General features: G+C 30.7%; 1 protein-coding gene across 1 annotated transcript; it reads left to right on the top strand.

Moving 5' to 3' along the window:
• Positions 1–2,296: 2,296 nt before the first annotated feature.
• LOC134705328 (NMDA receptor synaptonuclear signaling and neuronal migration factor-like) lies at positions 2,297–24,213 on the top strand. The gene is made up of 10 exons (XM_063564073.1): positions 2,297–2,879; positions 9,753–9,970; positions 12,599–12,714; positions 13,252–13,332; positions 13,946–13,979; positions 15,497–15,567; positions 17,484–17,569; positions 18,231–18,333; positions 22,015–22,090; positions 23,947–24,213. The coding sequence occupies exons 1-10, from the start codon at positions 2,326–2,328 to the stop codon at positions 24,138–24,140; spliced, it is 1,533 nt and encodes a 510-aa protein (XP_063420143.1). The 5' UTR covers positions 2,297–2,325; the 3' UTR covers positions 24,141–24,213.
• The last annotated feature ends 6 nt before the right edge of the window (positions 24,214–24,219 follow it).

A 24,219-nucleotide genomic window follows, 5' to 3' on the forward strand; every position in this document is an offset into this window, starting at 1 on the left:
CTTATATAATTTATAAGATATCTTATATAGTTTATAAGATATCTCATATAGTTTATAAGATATCTCATATAGTTTATAAGATATCTTATATAGTTTATGAGATATCTTATAAAGACAATTATATAAGATATCTGATAAATTATATGAGATATCTCATAAACTATATAAGATATCTTATTAACTATATGCGATATCTTATAAACTATATAAGATATCTTATAAACTATATAAGATATCTTATAAAGTTTATGAGATATGTTGAAGTAAGAATAAATAGCAAAACGGCTTGCCATAAATTTAGGTCAGATTGGTTGAAATACATTAAAGATATATTAGATAAATGTGGATACAGCAATATATGGTTGTCACAAGGAAATTTTAATTCTAAGTGGTTGAGTATTAGTTTAAAACAAAAGTTATTTGATGACAGTTTCAACAGAAATGGAGAGCTGATATTGACTGTCCGTCAAAAGGTTTGGCCTACAAATTGTATAAACAAAATTTTGAATTTGAGGAATATCTGAATATTTTAAATGATAAAGATACAATAACATATTGTAGATTTCGTACAGGTAACCATAAGTTACCCATCGAAACTGGTAGATGGAATAAGATTGAGCGAAACCTTAGATATTGTAACTTATGTTATTGTAACGAGATTGGTGATGAATTTCATTACACTTTGCAGTGTAGTTCTTTGGTAAATTTTTGAGCACAATATTTGAATACTTTTTTCTTGCACAGATGTAACATACTAAAATTTGAAAAACTATTTCAGTTCAAAATAAAAAATAAGTTGAAAAAGTTATCAGGGTTATAACTTTTCAAGTGAGTCTTCCTGGTTAATCACCACTCTTCTTTACTATACTGTTTATTTTATTTTATTTGATATTTTCATCTCATCTTGTCATGTGTGTTTGTGTTATGTTATATGACTTTTGATGAACTTCTTTGTACCATTGTATCTGTATGGTGTTTAAAAAAATAAAGAATCTTGAATCTTGAATGGACAATATGTCAACGTCATTCAGTCATTTTGAATTTCAGATACAGTAACACTGGCTTGCTTATGATGAAAGTGACAAGCATGACACCGGCTTCAAATCAACAAAAGATTGAGCAAGAACGTACTGACCTCTATTTAATAATTCCACCAAACAGAAAGTAATACTCTATTACACTCTCGTGAAAGTTCCATAGCACTGAATATTATGTATCTACGAAAACATGTTTAATCCCAAACGCCCCAGCTTATAAATAACACAGTTGAATAATGATCCCCAGTCAGTAAGCTATATATAGATTTTATGTCTTTTAAAGGTATGGACTATTTGATTTGAGAAGTTTGAGAGCAAATATCTTACCCTGATTTTGGTCTTAATAAAAAATTCTGGTCGTATATATCTGGATTGAAAATAAATTTTCTCCACCTATTATTTGCTATTAGAAACAAAAATTTCAGACATAATTATTTAGCATAAAATGAACATAATGAATAATAAACGGGGGTTATTTTTTGTTGCCGGGGTTTGCATGTAAATCCCATATCTGACCGGAATATTTGTTTCGCCGAACTGATATATTGAATACTTTTTTCAAGGCCCGACTGCAACCTTCCTGCTTGGTGTGGCCATTATATCTACAAATTAGTCTACTGGCCAAATTTTGCAGTCGACTTCTTAGTGCATAGTTATTGAAGTTATGCTCTTAAATATCAAATTTACATATATTTTTTTTAGCGTTTTTGCCTATAATCTAACTATGAAAGATAAATAGAAGCTGTAAAAAACAAGTATGAGCAGCAAGTCAAGATCTGCAATCTTGGCAAATTCTGCCTAATAAAGCTACTATGTAAATTGCCCTTGAAAGACGAATGATTCTTTTTGTGTTTCTATTTACATAACATGGAGTCTAAAATGTTGAAGATGCACATGTATACGATCTAGGTGAGCGACACAGTCTCTTTATAGTCCATAGTTTCTTTGTTTTTATTCATATGACAATATACCATGCGTTAATCAAGTGATTGCATGCAGTATATCTATATTGTAGTATGGTCGGGAAGTTCAAATATTTGATTTGGCAAAAAAAAAATGAATCTATAGTTACTTGCATGCATGCATGATTATTATCTTTTTGTTTCAGTTTCAAACTTCTGGCAAGTGGGTAATTTTATTATTTGAACTACATCTTTGCTCATGCATTTTTCATCTATAAAAATCCCTCAGGACCAACCCAGTAGAAGATTCTACAAAGCTGAATATCTTCTTTAATAATTGATAAGTCCAAATGCATCATTGCTAGTTTGATTATTTGTCTAATTACATGGCAACGATTGTATTATGGTTATTATGTTTATCGAAAAAGGTACACTCGGTACATTTAAGATTTAAAAGAATGCAACTTGGGCAATTAATAACCGGTTTTCCAGTGAGAAGGGCACGTAACAAGACAATGGAAACAATAAAGACCATAAGTGAACGTTCGGACAAGAGAGGAACTAAACGAAGCACTATAGATAAGATGTTCAGAGAACAGAATAACAACAAAAAGCCGTCAAGAATCAAGATTATGGAAGTTTATGATTTTCCTAAGCAATTCTTATTAAGGAGTGAAGTTCTTTCGGACCCAGAAGACTATGTGACTATTGACAGTGAAGATAGGACTCAAAGATCAAAATCTAGATTAAAATCAGGAAGATTGAGACCAAAACTACCAGATAAACATTCAGACTATTTAGATTTAGATTTTATGATGCCTACACAAGTTAGGGAAATTTTAATGGAGGAGGGACTTTCTAAAGAAGTTATTGATTCAACTTTGGGAGTTGACGAAAAGCAACATCGGAAAATTATGCAGTTGACTTTATTGGCTGAGAAGTGAGTAGATAATTATAGTCTTTTTTGGTTGATATACATTTATAATATCAATAGAACGATTTATCGAGCCTCTTGACCAGGGGTGATGCTATTATTTTCGTGAATTATTGAAGCCAGTTAAAGACTTCTATTATCGACTCAAATTGCTGTAGAGGAATTAGCCAAGTTGTCCTGTTATCACCAAAGAACCATGTTTGATCGACAAATTATTCTAAATTTTGATTTCTTGATTGGTAAATAAAAATATTGCTGTAATACCATTCTCAAGTATCTGGTAAAATTTATTGTCATATATATATATATATATATATATATATATATATCGTAGTTCATTTTGACTGGACCATGCATGAACAGTATACAGATATATATATACATCTGGATGGCTATGATAAAATTTGAAAAAAGGCAGGACAGCCGGGGGTTTTGAGTTAAGAAAAAAGGGGGGGGGGCAGGATGACAATATATGTAAAGGAAGGTCAGGATAAAGTAATAAAGAAGGGCAGGTCCGAATAAAGTTAAAAAATAAATAAATGATTGCTCCCTATACGCAATTACTGTTCATTATTTTTTGTTGTTTTATCTGTGGGGACAACACCATATTTGTCCTAGAGGTAGGACGAATGTTTTTTAAACATTTGAGTCTTTAAAGATTGATGTAGGATGGGTATAAATAGACCCATTATTTTTTTTTATTTGCATCAACAACCTCACAGCCTTACTCCATTCGGAAAGAGTATCTATACGTCTTCTTTCTCGCATTTAACCCATTGCCTGGCATAATCATCGACTGAATCAATCATTATTTTGAAGTTATGTTCCAATTGATGAATCTAGGGCCACGACATTTCGGGCCTCTGGATAACACATATCGCAGAGAAATGTTATTGACAATGCTGAATGGTTTTACACTAGTAATTTTTGGGCCCTTTATAGCTTGTTGTTCGGTGTGAGCCAAGGCTCCGTGTTGAAGGCCGTACTTTAACCTATAATGGTTTAATTTTTAAATTGTTATTTGGATGGAGAGTTGTCTCATTGGCACTCACACCACATCTTCCTATATCTATTAGGTCACCAGTAATAACGTGGCCAATTCGATATTGACGATTTTCATTATTGTCGTTCATAAGTTAGTATCCCTTATCGATTGAAAAATAAGTCATTTCCGCGCTATACGCTAAGGTCTGTTCTATCAGTGCTTTTTCAATATGAATACTAGTATCTATCTTGTTTTTTATGACAAAATTCAGGCAAAATTCCTTGTAGAATAAATGTCACGATTATAAATGCCCTTTGTTGCTTTAAAAAGGACCGTGACTGCCAGATGTCAAAAAAAAATTTGGCAGCCTCTTGTTTTAAGGTAATTTGGAATATGTATATTACTTTATACTATTTCAAAGACTAAAACTCGAAATCGTCAAATCGTCAGATTGACCGACCACCGAAGTAACTATGGTTTATTGGAACTCATTCTGTCACACTTTCCAGTATTTCTTTCATATTTTCTTTGTAATGTGGTAAACATGGAAAAGTTAAAGTTGTACGTTCATCATGCAAACACAAATATACATATAAGTGGTTACTTCATTTTGAAAACATTATAACCTTACGATATCTTCATTTTTAATGTGTTGATCAATGTTTTGTCACGCTATTTTTTTTTTTTCGTTTTTCTTTGTACATAAAGTTTTCTATATAAGCAGCTGCTATTCTAACCGGGCTGAAGTACGTCCATTATTCATAGTTCATTATTCATTATTCATCATTATTCACTATTCAATATTGAAAAATGAATAATGAATAATGAAATAGTTCATTATTCACTATTCAATATTGAAAAATGAATAATGAATAATGAACTATGAATAATGGACGTACTTCAGCCCGGTGCTATTCTATCTGTGTTTTGTGGAAAATAATATCTAAAACGACCACTCATTACTTGCTTGGAAAATGATATATAACCACAAATTAATGATAAGAATCAGGAAAACAAGAATGTAGATCATCTTCTGAGGGATCATTATTAGTATTGTTCAAATAAGTGTCGGTTTTTACATAAATTTTCTAGTTTATCGATTTGATGAGATTAGATCTTTGTCCATAGTGAGTGATTAATATTGTCAATTGTTTGTTAATATGTCGCGATATTGACAATCACAAACAATCTATACAAATTAATAGCTGTAAAGAATATTAGAAGTTTAAAATTACAAAAACATCAGTTTCAATTCGCATAAAATTTTCAACAGATAGAATGAAAAAAAGTAATAAAAAAGGAAATAAAAGAAAACATGTTGCTTAATAGCGCTCAAATTCAAAATCGTTTATTTTTACTGTTGTATATATGCACTGTTTACTGAACACTGCGAACATAGATCAGTTTTTGAGTGGGCAGATTTAGATGGTAAGGTATAAAACTGAGTGTCTGTGCACCCCTTAATGCATGAGCGAATATGGCTCATGCAAAGACATTTGCTTATTTAGATAAAAAGCCCCCTCCCCTTTTAAAAATCCTTGATTTTATTTTTTTTATTAAAAGACTCGATATGATGGAAATGACAAAACAAACAACAAAATATTCGACATGTTGAAAATGTTTTGTCGTAAGAAGCGAAATTTATAACACAAACAAATTTGCAGCATTATTCCAGGAATTTACACAGGGGACAACAAAAACAAAATCAGCCAACCAAAACACCGCTGTGTTCTCTTTATGTTGTGCTTATCTTAAGTGTACGGGATCTGGTAAGAACATTCGGTATTTACTGCTGCTCGTGGCGTTAAGAGTTAGAACAAAAACTGAAAGGATCGTAGTCATAATGACGTGAACGGGTAGATTGACATGTAATATTTGACACTGGACATTCACCTAACATGGTTCAGTCATCAATCAGAACACACAGATGAAGCGATGAATAATGATATTCTATTAGTGAAACATTATATGATCATAATGAATATATAGTAATTTGAACAATTGTTTATTCATCCAGTTCAAGGCTTTAATATAAATCTATTAACAGTCCGATAATCAATTCTACTATACAAATTGGGACTACTTAAACGAGAGATACTGACATTATTATGTTCATTTCTGTGTTTCTAATTAAGGTATGGTATTGCTTACAGCTATTTTGCTCATTCATAGAGGACATTGTCATATTTTCCATATCTCTTTGGGATAGATTCCGAAAAATATCATAACATAGGATATTAGTCGTCAATGAATTATAGCAAAAAAAATGGTAAGTTCAGTAATTTAATAAATCTTTTTAACAGAAAAACGATTCTGCTGAAGCAATTTAAAAATCCCAGCCTTTAATTAATGATCGTACTTGATACATTGTATTTGGATTTTGCTATATTTTAGTTTTTTATTGTTTATAATCAGCTCTTTAACATTTAAACAAAGTTTTGAATTTCAAATATTTCGGCCTCGCACATCACTGAAGAGACATTTATTGTTGAAATTTGCTACATCGGTACCTTTAACTTTAAATTTACTTAATTCGAGTTCTTTATCAATATATATCTGTTTTTGTTTATATAAATATGCAATATAGATACATTGTCGAAACATATAGTATAGTATATGTTGTCTGCTCTATGGTCGGGTGGTTGTCGTTTTGACATATTCACCATTTCCTTTCTCAATTTTATATAGCATAGAATGTATAGACATACTATTTCAAGGACTGGAGCTTGCATGTCAGTAACTGCTAGTAGTCCTTTGTTAATTGGTGCATCATTGTCATTTTGCTTAGTTTCTTACCTAATCTTATATCGGACTCGGACTTCTTTTAAACTGAGTTTTTCTGTGCGTATTGCTGTGTGTTTGTATTCTACGTACATTGGAGTATACAAGGAAGGATTGAGATATCACAAAACATGTTTTACCCCATTCCAAGTTTTGGAGTTTAGCACATGACGTCCATTTTCACTGAACTAGTATACACATTTGAATTAAGTGTCCACCTAGGCCTCCGGGTGCTGGATTTTCTTGCTGCGTTGAAGACCCATAGGTGGCCTTTGGTTTGTCTCTTAAACATATTCCCAATATCCATTCTCAATTGTATCCAAAGTGAGTTTGCCCATCGTTGCACCACCCTTTTCCTTTTTGTTGTTGTTTTTTTTTTTTAAATTGTTGAACCAACAACTTACTAGCTTATAACTTCAACTTCAACCAGGTTATTAAATGAAAAGTGACCTTAATATAATTATTTGAATTCCTGGACTCGTCAGACTTTTCGTATAATGTTATGAATAAATTATGACTTAATTACTGGACATGAATAGGCTATCTCAGAAGAAAACTGGTGCATGGAAAGTTAATTATGTCGGTATATGTGGTTCAATTCATATGTGTACTGCTCTAGTGTGCCAAAGAACAAAACAAGAAATACAAAGGGGAGATGGAGGGATTATAACATTAACATATCCTTACTTTGGTAAAAGTAACTGGCTCTTGTTTATAACTGTTCTATTCATAATTAAAAGGAAATAATTGTTCTATACATTCCTAAATCGCTAACCACATCTAGTTCAGAACATAACCGTGATAATATTCGTCAAATAACATCTCAATAATCGAGAAAAATTGTAAAATAATTAGAAAATTTGATACACTGTAGTCTGCAGACAGGAATTTATAGCCAATTAAGAAAAACAAGATTTTTTTCAATGGTTGCCTTAATATATGCGTGTTTTAAATGTTTAAAACAATCATTTTAGATCTAAGATCGATCGATCGATTGGTGTTTGCTTTATGTCCAGTGGAGAGTATATCATTTTCATTGTATCAGAAGTGTTTGATAGTTCGTGTTTAAGAGCACTTGAATGAATGAAAATACCGTTGCAAAATGTAAAATGACTGATTTTGTTTACCAAACTGTTAAGCTCGGAACGTCGATATTTTGTTCTACTTCTTCAGGCTTTGAACGTTTAAAACTATGTTTTCAATACATATAATCTAACTCATGTTTCTAGTTTAGTGATTTTGCAACAACCATTAGTTGAGGTAAAACCCATGTAGTAGTATAGAGGAAAGTGCATAGCAGCTTTCAAGTGCCTTTATTTACGTGTAAACTGTTTGATAACGACAAACATAAATATCATATGAAAAAAACAGCAGCGCAAATTCATAAATAAATCTTCATTTCTAGAATTTTGATATTTTTGTACATTTGTCCTTTTCTCTTCCAGCTAATTTGTTCGCTAACTTGTTAACATGATAGTGGTAATCGACAGAAAACATTAAATATTTAAACAACTAAAATGTCAACGGCAATTATGTGCAATTATTGCTAACTTTATACATAAATGTGCAAACAATATGCAGCATAATTTAATTAAGCATAGTTGCATAAGAGACAAATAAAGCCTTATATATTTTTATAGCAATGGCGTGTAACTTTAATCCCCCTTCAATCCTAACCGTAAAGGGATTTACTGCGTTTTTCTTAATTCTTTTGATTAATAAGGGTACTTCTGTTTTTTCCAATTGGATCATTAAAGAATTTACTGCGTTTTCTGAACCTTTCTGATTAGTATTATTAAGTGTGTTATTTCGTTTTTTTATTTCGGTTATTAAAGGTTTTACGTCTTTTTTTCTCTCTCATATGGATTACTAGTACTTCGGTTTTATTGCGTTTTCTGATTTGGATTATTAAGGGAGGCGAAATATATCAGATGGACATTCAAACTTACAAGTCGAAAATAGACTGACAACGCCATGGCTAAAAAGAAAACGACCAACAGTCAAACAATAATACACCAAACACAGCATAGAAAACTAAGGACTGAGCAACACAAACCCCACCAAAAACTGGGGGTGACCTCAGGTGCTTTGTTTTCTGTATGTACCTGTCTCAAGTCCACAGCCGGTAATTCAGTGGTTGTCATTTATGTATCACATTTGTCTTTCTTTAATCAATTTGTACGTAACTCATGCCGTTAGTTTTCTCTTTTGAATTATTTTCTCGTACGTCATTTCTGGGCCTCATATAGGAAGCAATATACGGTGTGAACTCAGTGTTTATATTAGACTGTACGGTGATCTATACTTGTAACCGTAATAAAACTCGAAGATGTCTGATTGGCAACACTGTGACATCTATTTTTTATATTCAATGCGTTTTTCTGGTTTATACAGGGTTTAAATTCATTTTCCTGATTTTTATTTTCAATGGTTTTACTGCATTTTGTTGTTGTTCTTCTTATATATTACCTTTTTGAAAATAATAAGAGCACAGTGTTTATAATCAGTCTATCTAGATTTCTTGATATCGGTTGTTTTTGTAGATGTTTTTATTGCGTTTTCTGATTTGGATTACTAATAGTAGGGGTTTTAATTCGTTTTACTTCGTTTTTCTAATTTGGATTATTTAGGGAGGCGAAAGATATCGAGGGCCATTCATACTTTAAGTAGAAAATAAACTGACAACGCTAAAAAGAAAAAGACAAATAGACAAACACAACATAGAAAACCAAAAACTGGGCAACACGAACCCAAAACCACGTTTAATTATGCTGAAGTTTCAATTTGTGGTGCAACTAAAAAACAAATATTAAGTTGTCATTAAAACCAGACTGGTAATATGGAAATCCTGACAGAAAGAAAGATATGTATATGTGTGGTAAAAATTGATATTTACATCATCTGACAATGTTTAGGCTAAATTTTCTAATTAATTACTGGAAAAAAGTTGCATGTTTAAATATCAATCAAATTATCAGAACAGCAAATATTAACGTTAATTATAGATGAATTTGATTGTTAAACATCACGAAACAACGAATTTATATCTTAGAGAATTGAATATTTACACCCTACGGCACCTAATATACCAGATAAATGTCAACGCATTTCAGATACAAGAGGTTTCCACAAGAATGTAAGACAACGAGCACAACTGATACCAAACCGAAAACTTTTCCTAGTCTTTACCACGAACAAGATCATATTGGATGTAAAAGCTGCAGTGACGTCAGAGCCAGACAGGAACGAAGAAATACACGGACACGTCCTTGGAAGGAAACAAATATACCCGACACAATGTCATCAAACGAAGAAACCAATGATAGCTCAGGTAAGTCGATGTAATCATAGCTCATGTAATTCCATGTAAGTTAATTATTACCCTAGTGAGTTGATGTTGACTTTTGACAACTCAGGTAAGTCGATGTTGACTTTTGACAACTCAGGTAAGTTAACTTATGATAGCTATAAGGTAAGTCGAAGTAAACTTTAGAAGCTCATGTAAGTCAGTGTTTATCAATATAATCTTTAATCTTCATTTGTAAAATAACACCCATAAGGGTCTAGCAGTACAAACAAAAAAATCTACAATGAAATGCAATTGTAGATACATTGTACAATGCAATACAATGCAATGTAATTTAATACAATGCAATACAATGCAATACAATGCAATACAATGCAATACAATGCAATACAATGCAATACAATACAATATTATAGATCATATTTTAAGAGTTCAATTTAAAATTTTATGTAAAAAGCACGATCATAAGCTTGGCTGACATTGGTCTGACCCCCTTTATTTTAAAGACTGCGTAATAAAGACTCCAATATGACAAAAAGTTCAGATGTGGGGATTAGAATGTGTTTTAGTTTATTCAAGCATCAATATGTTGAATTAATGGTACAAAGTCGTATAGATAAGCATATGATAGCTAAGATAAATCAAAGTAAAGTTTTCTATAAGTTTATGGACAGAAAATAAATGCCTTTTTTTTAAATTTTAAAGGTTCTGATTTTATTTCAGTTAAAAGGTTACTGATACTATCAGATACTATACACAGGTCAAATAATACAGCCTTGGAAAATTATCAGTTTAACCAAAATACCTTTGGTAAATAGACAATGCTTCGATCTAGGTGAAGTATCTAGGCTCCGTGATGCCTCGCATTTAAATCGTACATTATAAAACATATTTTTAATAAAGCAATTTATACGGCAATCAATTTCCAGCATGTAATGAACAATTATGCGACTTAAATCAATAACTATACCGTATAGCTTCAAGTGTTCTAAAATAAGATAAATGACATGGAATAAAGCAGTTATAGCGAAAAATACTAGAAATTTGAATTTAGAAGAGATCAGATGAAGTGAATGGGAAGTGTTTTCATATTGTTGTTGTTACAAATCGAATGTTTTTCAGGAACAATTGAATATAATGCATACACTTATACAGTATGATAATACGGAATATTTATAAATATTATCAGACATTGTAATAGAGTTAAACATACAGAACAAACACGACCATATGGAAACTTTCATAGATACTCATGACAATAAATCAGATTTGTTTATTCATTTAACCTTTTACAAACAGTCGGTCAACACTAAATCAATAGAAAGGAATTTAGTTACTTGTATCGCAAGAAATCATTACATAAAAATCCTTCGCTAACATCTGTCATAAAGAAAAATCGTGTAATGTTCCGAACAAACATATTTTCCGTGTCTTTGAACACGAAAAATCTCTTGGGTCTTCATCAATTTGTCATCCTTTGCTTTGTGTAAATATTTCTCTATTGACTTTGTAAAGTAACTAATGTCAGTATTTGTTTTCGTCAAACATTTTTTACAATATCATGATTTGAAAAAAATTATATGCGATTAATTTATATTTATTTTGTTTGTTATGCATCAGTTTCATCAACATGATATTTATTGTCAGTAAAGAATGATACTCCATTCGTTCACATTAAGCTTCACGATCAAACCTGTGAACTTGTTTCCAACAACATTTATTTTTCAGGTTATGTCGATTTCTTGGAATAACTTTTTTTTTGAAAACACATATCTATATTTTATTCAGAATACTTCTTTCTTCAAAGATTTCAATTCTGCTTATTTTGGCTCTAAATTTGAGTGTGGGCTTTTAAATTCATTTTTAAAATGGTAAAACAATTAATGCTGAGAAAGATTAATATAAGCAATTGTTGCTTGTTTCTGAATCCTTATTGTGAATGTGTTTATACATGTAATTATACTTGTATTGTTCATAATAAAAATATTGTTTACACTTATGCTCCCTCTTTTCGCGGACTCTGATTATATCCAAGCTGACTACGAATACCAGCATTTATACTTCTACATTTATTTCCCAGTCAATGGTCTTCAGAAAGCATGTGATTCAGAGTATTCGTATGCATATGGTCGACAAAGATATACATCGGAGTCTAAAAGGTTTACTTATTAGTGTTAACGAGAGTAATGTCCTGCAGCATATAAGCAGTTCAACCAGTAAAGATTAACAGTTTGAATAGGCAACAACAAATGGAAGTTTTTAACGACCTTGACTGGCTATACAGTATGGATAGGCAAAACCTACATGACAAGCTTTAAAGAACTGTTATAACCATGAAATATTAAAAATTAAGCAAAACCCGGACATCAAAGATACGCATGAAGATATTTATGAGATTTCGACACAGATTTATGACTAACAATATAAAAAAAAGAAGATGTTGTATGATTGCCAATGAGACAAGATTATCAATTCGTTGAAGATATCAAATTGAAAACCCACAAAATTATGTAAAAGATTCATTTAACCATCGGTACTGACTTCATCAAATAATTAACCATCACTGTTTCATTTCAAAATGACAGTATGAAGAAGTTGCTTTTTTCGACCATCTAACAGAAAAAGGCTTTCACGTTTGTTCTACTTTTACAGGTGAGAAGGTAGAAGAGACATTTTTCTTGACTGATGCTGAAAAAATAAGATGGTCTGCAGACCAAGAAGAGGAAAGAGTTTTGATGGGAAACCATTTTGATCCTCCAAGAGTTGTGGTTAGTAAGGAATTAATTATGTTTCTGAATTAATGGCGATGTAAACAAATTCAAACTTTTATCAATCAGAATGAAAAAGGGAAACACTCTTACTGTGACTTGACTGTAAGTGTTGCTCTTAATCTATGCAGTTTATTGAAAATCGACCTTCAATTTCGAACAACAGAACTTAGTATTGATATATCTGCGAAGGGATTTTAGATTTTGATAAAACCATGTTTATATTTACAGTTGTAGGTTGTTAGATTTTTTTTTAATTTCAGTGAACAAAAAGATTCCCGAGAGGAATGAAATATGTTCCTTCCTATTGTGAACCAGTATAGATATATAAAAGATAAGAATTTAATATTGAATGTTTGTTTGATAAAAAACATCTAAGTATATATTCATTTTTATTTAACTCAAAATTCTGTTAATATAACATTTTGATCAAACTTCGCCAGAGATATGTCTTTTTTTTGGTTTATTTACACGGTCTAACCGAATACTGTTACAATGCTATAAACTTGATAAAATATCTTTGTTATTTTTTTTCAGCTGATATCTTCCAAAGTCCCAAAGAAACACCTTATTCCAAAGCTCTTTCATGACAATAAGAGAATATTACAAATTGTTTATGTAAGTTATTTTATTGGAGCTACAGAAAAGGATTTTTGAACTATTTTGTTCTGTTTTAGCATTATGATTGCTCGAAAGGACAATAGGAACACAAAAAATAGATAGACATGGCAGGAATAATGTTAAGAGCCCTATCCTAATTAAATGCATAACGTATAAGCTCTTTAAAAATCATCTAGTCTAGTATGTATGCCGTTTATAACAATTGCGTTTGAGTGTTTGTTCGGTTATTTTTTTTTAAAGTATAAAACAGTCATCCGATTGTTACCTATCTAATGATATGATTGGACAGCAATTATCATTCACACTTTCTAAATCGCCAGTTGGCAGTGAACAAAGTGATTCAATGATAAACCTATCAAACATGATAATTTAACTGCATTGTCCTTTTTACACACTGAATTATAGGTGTGTTAACGATGAACTCGTGTAAACACTTCAATGGTGTCACTTGTCGTGCGACATTCAAACCTTTAAAAGATTTTTAGCATTTAGTATTCAGTGCAAAACTTAAAATTTAGTAGAAAGTTTTTCATTTTTCCTTTCATGAATATTTTCCCGTTATTTATAACAAAAGAATGAACACTGATACTTTTGTTTTTATCCTTTTCAGGATTTTGATACTTGGTCTTTCTCTGATATAAATGGTAAGTAATAGTTATGAAAGGGAACATTCATTTGATAAATATAAGGATATACATACAATGCATAGAAATTATAGACCATATTAACGGGGACATTTCCTAAATCATCTTATAAAATATAGAGATACGTGCTACAGTGGGGTTCTTGAAGGGTTAACCAATGTCCTCTGTGTGTTCGTTCACTCGTTTGTGGTTGTCTCTAGTGTTACTAGATGTGCCTGTCCTGGGGGAATACGCTGTTCAAGACGGAATATGGTTTCTATTGAATAAACTGACAACTATTCTAGGTTAGGGATAGATGTGCATAAAACTATATCACTAAAACATTGGATATCGTAATGTGGATACAAATATATCACTAAAACATTGGAAATCGTCATGTGGATAAAAATATATCACTCAAACAAAAGAAATCGTAATGTGGATACAAATATATCACTAAAACATAAGAAATCGTCATGTGGATAAAAATATATCATTAAAACATAAGAAATCGTAATGTGGATAAAATATCACTTAAACATAAGAAATCGTCATTTGGATAAAAATATATCACTAAAACATTAGAAATCGTCATGTTACATATTAGTTTTTCGTTCATTTTTTTACATAAATAAGGCCGTTAGTTTTCTCGTTTGAATTGTTTTACATTGTCTTATCGGGGCCTTTTATAACTGACTATATGCGGTATGGGCTTTGCTCATTGTTGAAGGCCGTACGGTGACCTATAGTTGTTAATGTTTGTGTCATTTTGGTCTTTTGTGGATAGTTGTCTCATTGGCATTCATACCACATCTTCTTTTTTATATGTAGATAAAAATTTAAATATATCACTGAAACAGTAGAAATCGTCATTTGGATAAAAAATATATCACTATAACATTAGAAATCGTCATGTGGATAAAATATATCACTTAAACATTAGAAATCGTCATGTGGATAAAAATATTTCACTAACACATTAGAAATCGTCATGTGGATTAAAAATATATCACTAAGACATTAGAAATCGTCATGTGGATAAAATATATCACTAACACATTATAAATCGTCATTTGGATAAAAATATATCATTAAGACATTAGAAATCGTCATTTGGATAAAAATATATCACTAAGACATTAGAAATCGTCATTTGGATAAAAATATATCACTAAGACATAAAAAATCGTCATGTGTATAAAATATATCACTAAAACATTAGAAATTGTCATGTGGATAAAAATATATCACTAACACATTAGAAATCGTCATGTGGATAAAAGTATATCACTAAAACACTAGAAATCGTCATGTGGATAAAATATATCACTTAAACATTAGAAATCGTCATTTGGATGAAAATATATCATTAAAACATACGTAATTGTTCAGGTTTTCATAGTCATAACTTGGCGGTAATCTCTAAAAAAAACATTATGTTATCTTGTATATATTATTTGGTGTCTTCTTTTGGATACAATTCCTATGTATTACCTACATCATAGTCCTAAAAACTGGTTTACAATAATGGTTTTCAGATGCTATTCAGAAGAGATTGGATAGTGTTAAACCTGCCTGCAAAGCAAAGTCTGTGATATTATTTTGTCAGGTAACGTATGCCAGGAATACAAAAGATAAAAAACGATTCTATTTTATACGACTGTCACACTAGTGAGAGGTTTAGCTAGCTATAAAACCAGATTAATCTACCATTTTCTTCATGAGAAAATGCCTGTACCAAGTCAGGAATATATATGGCAGTTGTTATCCATTCGTTTGATGTGTTTGAGCTTTTGATTTTGCCATTTGATAAGGGACTTTCCATTTTGATTTTTCCTCGGGGTTCAGTATTTTTGTGATTTTCCTAAGTACTAAATTGGATAATTTAAAAATTTGCTTATGTGTTCAGTATTATATGTTATGCTGTTAAGGATATGGATTTATATTGATATGTATCTAATTGACTATTGATTCTAGTTTTGTAACAACCTTCTCTTTAAAAAACTGTTTTTTGTTGTTGAATTTTATGTTATCCATGCTATAAAGTAAATAATAATAATAATGTAATTACGAATTAGTGATAAATAAACTCATCATAGATACCAGGACTAAATTTAGTATAATTGTGTGAGAACTTGGTGTTCCGAAACTCATGATTTTGGGTGGTTTTACTTGCGTTTATAGAAGTTAGAACAGATCCAGTGACCACCCCATTCGGTTGTTCTAGAAGTAATAGAGGAAACCATGTTTGTATCATTCATATCTGCAACAGTTTAGCGTTAAAAAAAATTCCAACTTTGCACCGATGCTGCAAAAAGAATGAATATCTGTACTTCTTATTTGTACATATGAGCATGATTGTGTTCTCAAGATTCACATGTCTGCTCTTTAATCATGCTTGTCTTTGAATGTTATTAATTTACCTACGTTATAATATTTGTACCTCAGATGATTTCTTTCAACATGATTGTAACTTGTACAGTGAATGTACATATATTGAAGACTGATGACTTAATTGAACTTCACTCTCCCTCAGATTTCCCATGCATTATATGTTTGAAATGTAGTCCTTTTGTCATTGAATGAGTTAGCTTGTTAATTAAAGACGACAGAAGTTTTCAAGTCTCATAAATCAATAAAGAAATAAAAATTCAGGAAAAAACGTATATTGTTCGTTTCATGTGTTAGTTCAATGGCGTTTCTTCAAAATAATGATTATATAGAAAATGAAGATACACACCTCATTTTTAGACATATAAAGTATCGAATTATTTCACTATTTCTTGGTATATTCAGTTTTATAATTGTCATAATCAAGTAAAGGATTGGATATCCTGTAGGTAAAATATAGGAAGAAAGCATACTTAATAAAAAGAACACTCAATAACAAGCGAAATTTACTTTTTGTAATCTTTACATGGCTAAAACTCATTTAAAAGAGCAAACATATAATTTAGTGCACACGACGCACATTAAGATTCACTAAGATACTGAAATAAGTTGGACAACCAAATCAATTACGAATCTTGAAAAGCATTAAAAAGCATTTAAAATGAAGAAAAATTTTGTTCTTTCTAAATCTGTCTAGGAACATCTATTCATGTAGGTATAAAACAATAACGGCATTGTTTAGGGGTATTTGTATAAAATCATTGACAGCATATAATATTACTGATTAATTGATTAACTCATCATAGATACCAGGATTAAATTTTAAGACGCGCATGTCGTCTACAAAAGACTCATCAGTGACGCTCGAATCAAAAAAAGTTAAAAAGGCCAAATAAAGTACGAAGTTGAAGAGCATTGAGGATAAAATTCCTAAAAGTGTTGACAAAAACAGCTAAAGTAATGTATTCTTGAGGTAGAAAATCCTTAGTATTTCAAAAATTCGAAAGTTTATTCACAAATAAGACCATATCAATGATAATTCATGTCAGCACAGAAGTGCTGACTACTGGGCTGGTGATAAATGAGTGAAATGTTAGTAGTACAAGATATGATAATTTCATATTTCTGCTTCAGGGTGGATCCGGTTTTTTGTACTTGTTGAGAAAATATGTAGTAACTCCTCAGAAAATGCACAAGGAATCGTACCAGGATGTTAGAGAGTAAGTAAGTATTTAACTATGCGTGGTTATTCAAATAATATGGTAATTGTATTGTCATAAGGTAGACATATTCATATATAATTTAAACAACTTACCATCGTAACAAGGGTAATGATCATAGAACTTCATAGAATATAAGCAGCTATGTATTTGCGTTCTTCATTAATCGACTAAAGAATAATATACTATGTCCAAAACAGACAGATTACAAATAGTATGACAAATAATCAAACATTTTCTACATAAATAAATGTCTGTACCAAGTCAGGAATATGACAGTTGTCATCCATTCGTTTGGTGTGTTTGAGGTTTTGATTTTGCATTTTGAATAGGGTCTTTCCGTTTTTAATTATCCTCTGAGGTCAGTATTTTTGGAATTTTACTTTTTCCATTATATTTTATATTTTGATTTTTGATTTTGATCACTATTTCATCGTTTTGCGTCATCTCATGACCTACCTTTACCAGTACAGACCCGTGACTAAATATCCCTTTTCCGTTTAAATGAAGATGACTGATTGAGTGCTGGTTAATTTATTGTTGCAACGTATAGAAAACTATACAGTGACATTCATTCTAGTAGATTGGGACACTTTTCTGTTTACATATATCTGAAATATCTGAATATACCATAATGCATTTTATTCTAAATTTATCTCAGGTTCTGGAAACGACTTGGGGGTCAAATAAGCAAACTTTGCCAAGGAGAATCAAAAATAAATATTGTTTGCAAGAACGTGAGTGAAGGTCGACAAGGCAAAGAGGTATTTTACTGATATTTAAAACATTACATATCAATGCTTTTACAAAGGAAAAAATTACTGATATAATAGTTTACAATAATAAGTGTAAATGTGAGTTAATCAATAGTGATATAATATTGAACATGCCAGATCTACCTCAGACGGTAGTTAAGTAATGTTCAAATATCATGAATCGATTGAAAAAATACAAATCAAGGTATGAAATAAAACCCGCTAGAATCTTAAAAGAAGACCAGGCGAATTGACAGGTTACGCGTATAGTGATATGAATGCATCACCATTCTTTTGTGAAATTCGTGTCTCTCTCCTTTTCTATCTTCAAAAGTGCTTTGTGTTCTGATTTCTCCTTGTTGTCGTTGTGTTATATGGATTTACTCGAATTATGGTTAATTTCACATATGTCTTATTTGTCAGTATAGTCGAGTTAATTTCCAGTTTTCATGGATAGAATATTTTGTTAGTTCATATAATTATGACGTCGTCACGGGATTTATTTAAAACAGTCTTTCTGTACCATCGTAATCATAAGTGTTTGGGCTGTAATATTGTCACATAGAGTTTTCATTATAGCGATATTTTTAATACTGCCATTTAAGCAGGAGGTTTGGCTAGCATAAAATCACCGTTTTTTTTCTTCTTCTTAAAATGTCTGTAATAATGTCAGGATTGTGGCAGTTGTTATTAACATGTTCGTTTCTATGTATGTTGACGTTTGTTTTGGGTAGCAATACACAGGAGTTTAGTTTCGCATTATGGCCCCTGTAGATTTTTCAAATAGGAAAGTTATTGTGAAATAAAATTCATTTTTAGACAGATGAGTGCTAATTTAGCCTCCAAAGGTGGTTTATAAGACCATCAAGATTATTTTTTACATGTTTTATGGGCTGTTTTCTGTTTGACAGTCCGTATTTTCATAGCTAGACCGGTCATCGGTCCAGAAATTAACGTACTGTTTACAAACACTCTTTTTCTACACGAAGTTTTTGACGCAATTTTACAAAAAAATGAGATGAAAGACATATGATTTTCATTGAATTTGCTGAATGATATATGTACACAGTTTCAGAAAAGGTATCACTTCAAGCAATTGAAATTCTACTTTTAGTAAAATTTTAAGGAAATATGTGACATCTTTCTCCCCCTTTTTGCAATATTTTATAACAAATAAATGCAGATTGTTGCCATGGATACACCAAAAATAAATTATATTTTACCATTTTATATACTGGAAATAAAATCTATGGAATATTCTGATTACATACATATGCCCATATATGACACAAACAGTAAGCTTCATATTGCAAGAAAGCAATGAAAAGGGAATGGTAAAATTCTTAAGGGCAAATTTTAGTATTTTTTCCTAACTGTTTATTGCTACCTTATGGCATACTTACCAAGCTCAGAATTGTATAATTTAAGACTTTTCATGCCACAAATCTATTGATATTTAGATTAAAAATCAACTTCTGAGTAAATTAAGTGTTTAACAATGACAATATGTGTCAATTTTATTGTTTACAGTCCTTAGCAACCAAAATTAGACATTTTGACACTAGGCTTTTATTTGTTCTCTATCGGCTTAACACTTGCTTCTGATGGATTGGGCTGCACGTACTAGCCCAAGTATTGAACGCGTTGGTTTTTTTCTTGCAAATATATCATATTATTGTTTTTATCAAGATTTCATGTAACATTTTGGCATATATTAGATGTATAGTTAAATCAGATGTAAGAAATTGATTCCCTATCACCAAGTTTTTTAATCAAGTCTTTGGTATGCAATAAGCATACAGATTAACATTTTTATGCTTAAAATTGCTCAAATTTGTACAATGGTGCATCATCAGAGATCTTATTATGATATTCAACATGAAAAAACTGACAAAAGAGGTACAATTTTAAGATTTGCCTAAAAATTGAGGTAGAGACAAGATTTTACAATTTGACTTGGCACCTTTCTTAAAATCAGTTTTTGTCGCGTTTCAGTGTCAACTGCTAACCTTCATAAAATATTCATTACTCAACCAATTTTCAAAAATAAAAGGCCAATTTACTCGTTTTAGCTAACAGAACTCAGAAAATAAGTTAAAAGGAAGAATTTGAAAAAAATATTTACTATTAAGGTAGCAATACACAGTTAGGAGTTTAGTTTCGCATTATGGCCCCTGTGGATTTTTCAAATAGGAAAGTTATTGTGAAATAAAATTCATTTTTAGACAGATAAGTGCTAATTTAGCCTCCAAAGGTGGTTTATAAGAGCATCAAGATTATTTTTTACATGTTTTATGGGCTGTTTTCTGTTTTACAGTCCGTATTTTCATAGCTAGACCGGTCATCGGTCCAGAAATTAACGTACTGTTTACAAACACTCTTTTTCTACACGAAGTTTTTGACGCAATTTTACAAAAAAATGAGATGAAAGACATATGATTTTCATTGAATTTGCTGAATGATATATGTACACAGTTTCAGAAAAGGTATCACTTCAAGCAATTGAAATTCTACTTTTAGTAAAATTTTAAGGAAATATGTGACATCTTTCTCCCCCTTTTTGCAATATTTTATAACAAATAAATGCAGATTGTTGCCATGGATACACCAAAAATAAATTATATTTTACCATTTTATATACTGGAAATAAAATCTATGGAATATTCTGATTACATACATATGCCCATATATGACACAAACAGTAAGCTTCATATTGCAAGAAAGCAATGAAAAGGGAATGGTAAAATTCTTAAGGGCAAATTTTAGTATTTTTTTCTAACTGTTTATTGCTACCTTAGTTGTAGTTCCGTGTTTCTGTTCTTACGTTGTTTTCATCTTATAGTTGATGACTCCATTTAAGTTTTATGTGGTAACCCAAATTTGTTTTTTTCTCAATCGATTTATGACTTTCGAAAAGCAGTATACTACTGTTGCCTTTATATTTTGAAATTTCTTCTTTGAAATACATGCATTTCATAAACACAGTTATTATATATAAAAGATAAATATGACTTTTTCATTAACAGTCATCAAAACGTCGCAGACATATGCCGTACACGCCAAGTTATTAGAAATTTGTGAATTGATGAAATTGAAAACAGCAATTGTTTAGTAAGGGAAGACACTTTTACACGAATTTTTCTTGCACCAGGCTTCATAACTGTATTCATTTTGAAAATTTCACTTTTTTGTGTTTTAATAATTACATGTATGTTAAAACTTTCATAAATATCTGTCCTTTTAATTAACTGGAAGTAATCGCGAGGTATTCAAATCAAATTAAATGTCTAAACCTCAACATTATTGACTGCGCATGCTTCCAGTGACAACATCACTACAATGCATCAGAAGACAAACGAAAAACCGTGCTTGAACTCATAATTTCCTAGTTGTAGCATATACTTGTAATTATAAGGATTAAATATTTTTTCTATAGGATTATAAATGATTATTGTGTGTACATGTAAGCATGAAACACTCGTTTGCACTTCATACACAATGTGCTTCGATCAACCCTTTTATTTCCAGATATAATTACATAAAGGAGCTTATAATTATTTGATAAAAAAAGAACGATCGATTACCGTTATAATTTCACCTCGTTTTCCTAGATGTATATCAGAACATATGTAAACATTTATTGTAATAGATACCGGTAAATAATATAAATATTTCATTTTTCCAATAAAGGTAATTAGATCAATCCAACGATTGGTTCACTCAGACATGGTGAGAGTTGAAGTAGTCGACAATACAAATGAACAAGGTAGGTTTTTCCCTGTTGTAGGAACGTTTCCGGGTTATGCGCAACAACTCGAAAAAGGATGGTTAATTTCTCATATTAAAACCAAAGCTTACATGATGTATATGCATACTAGTACATGATTATAAAGCTTTGCACAAACGAGTATACCCCTTCTTTTTTTATATTTTTGTATAAATATAAGTAGAGTCTGTTTTCAAATTACTACAAGAAATACAGGGGTCAACGATGCAAGCAGACGACAGGTGTCTATACACTGTTTCAAGCTTTTAATAGGCAAGAGTCTTAACAAGTTAGAAATTACGTTTGAAAACACAATCAAAGATTTGCCATCTACGCCATATTCTAACCATATCTCTTTTTGAATACACACGAGATCTCATACCTGTTTCATGAAACTGACATGTGTTCTAGAATAACCAGGTGAGACTAAGGAAAGTCAAACTTATAAAATATCAAGTTTTAAATACGTAGCAATTAAGATGATGGTAGATTGATATTTTGTGTTTCGTGCTTTTTGCTTGTACCTGGTCAAGCATATGCCAGTTGTTTTCCATTCCTTTGATGTGTTTGGACGTTTGATTTTGACATATGATAAGAAACTTTTCGTTATGAATTTTTTATGGATTTCGGTATTTTTTTACTTTTTTAATACAGTGGAAAATATCTTAATCATTTCGAGGATTGATTGATTAGTCTTTACTTCATACAGAACATGTTTGCTTTTTAAAATTTAAGCTGCATATTTAGTTGTATATTTTTATTACGAGAAAAACTAAAGCACTAGTTTTGAAACAGTTTGAACATTTTAAAAAAATAGGTTGATAGATTACCAAAGTCATCATACAATCATCAAACAGATTTCTACCAAATTAATGTGTGATTTACAATTTGTCTCTTCAGGGAAACGTGTTAGATTTTGTTAACGTAGTTTAATTAAAACATTAACAGCGATATCATTTTTTTCATAGTTGTGATGTTTCCCGAGAGAAACAAACACTTTGAACCTTGTAAAATGTATAATAACAAAATAGCATGTCATAATAACACAATACCCATTACTTGTTTTTAAACGATGGTGGATGAAATGAAGATGTGAGGACTTGTAAATACTCTATGGATGAAAACTGATAAAATCATTACATTTTAATCTAATATTGTCAGTTTATAAATTATAAGAATATAAAGTAGTATTAAACTAATATAACAACTCCCTCAAGTAAAATTATTCTATGATGGTTTTCTCTGTTTTACGCCCGTTTCATTCAAAAATGCTTTTGAAAGCGTTTTACAAATATAGGCTTGAAAACGATTGGTTTTAATTTGCCTTAATTGTGTGTCTTGTGTTAGAAACAATGAAAACGATAAGTTGTTTGTTTTATTTTAAACTATTTTCAATCACTTTGTACTTTCAGATTTGTTATATACGCTGATAGAAGAAAAGTAAAATACTCTAAGGAAAACCAAAATCGGAAAGTCCTTTATCAAACGAATGAGCTTATTGATTTTATTTATTTGTCAAACGTCTTATGTTAAAATTCAAATGTTTTGCTTTTTTTACGTTCTAGGTTTCATTTATAATATTACACTATTAGGATAACAGGAATTACATTAAATTTTGAACAGAACGAAATACCAAACCACCATCTAATGTAATAACAAACTCACCCTAAAAACAAAGATGTACAACTAACAAGGAACAACACACTGTCCATGACTTGGTACAGACACAAAGTGCGTTTGTGTTAACTGATTATACGTGCACACAAACCCCTTTACTTTGAATAAATCACTATAAAAAGGTTATAGTTTGGAAAGCATAATGCTATAATATTATAATTTTCTTATTTTGATTGTAGGTTTAAAAATACTTGATCTTTATTTTAATATTGATCGATTTAACTTGTGGTCAGAATCTATGGACGATAGTGACAATGAAATAGATTTTAGTATCCTGGATGAGAAAAGCAAGAACTGTAAAATAGACGACGACGAGGACATACCACGAACTATCTCATCATTAGCAGCAGAAGTGGAAAATGAAACTTTATAAAATGGACTGTTTAGGTTCATGATATTTAATCATTTGTGCTTTCACTTGACAATTTAAAAAAAAAATGTTTTCATTATGC

The sequence above is a fragment of the Mytilus trossulus genome, chromosome 2 (genome assembly GCF_036588685.1).
Source record: "Mytilus trossulus isolate FHL-02 chromosome 2, PNRI_Mtr1.1.1.hap1, whole genome shotgun sequence".
Taxonomy (NCBI): Eukaryota; Metazoa; Mollusca; class Bivalvia; order Mytilida; family Mytilidae; genus Mytilus; species Mytilus trossulus.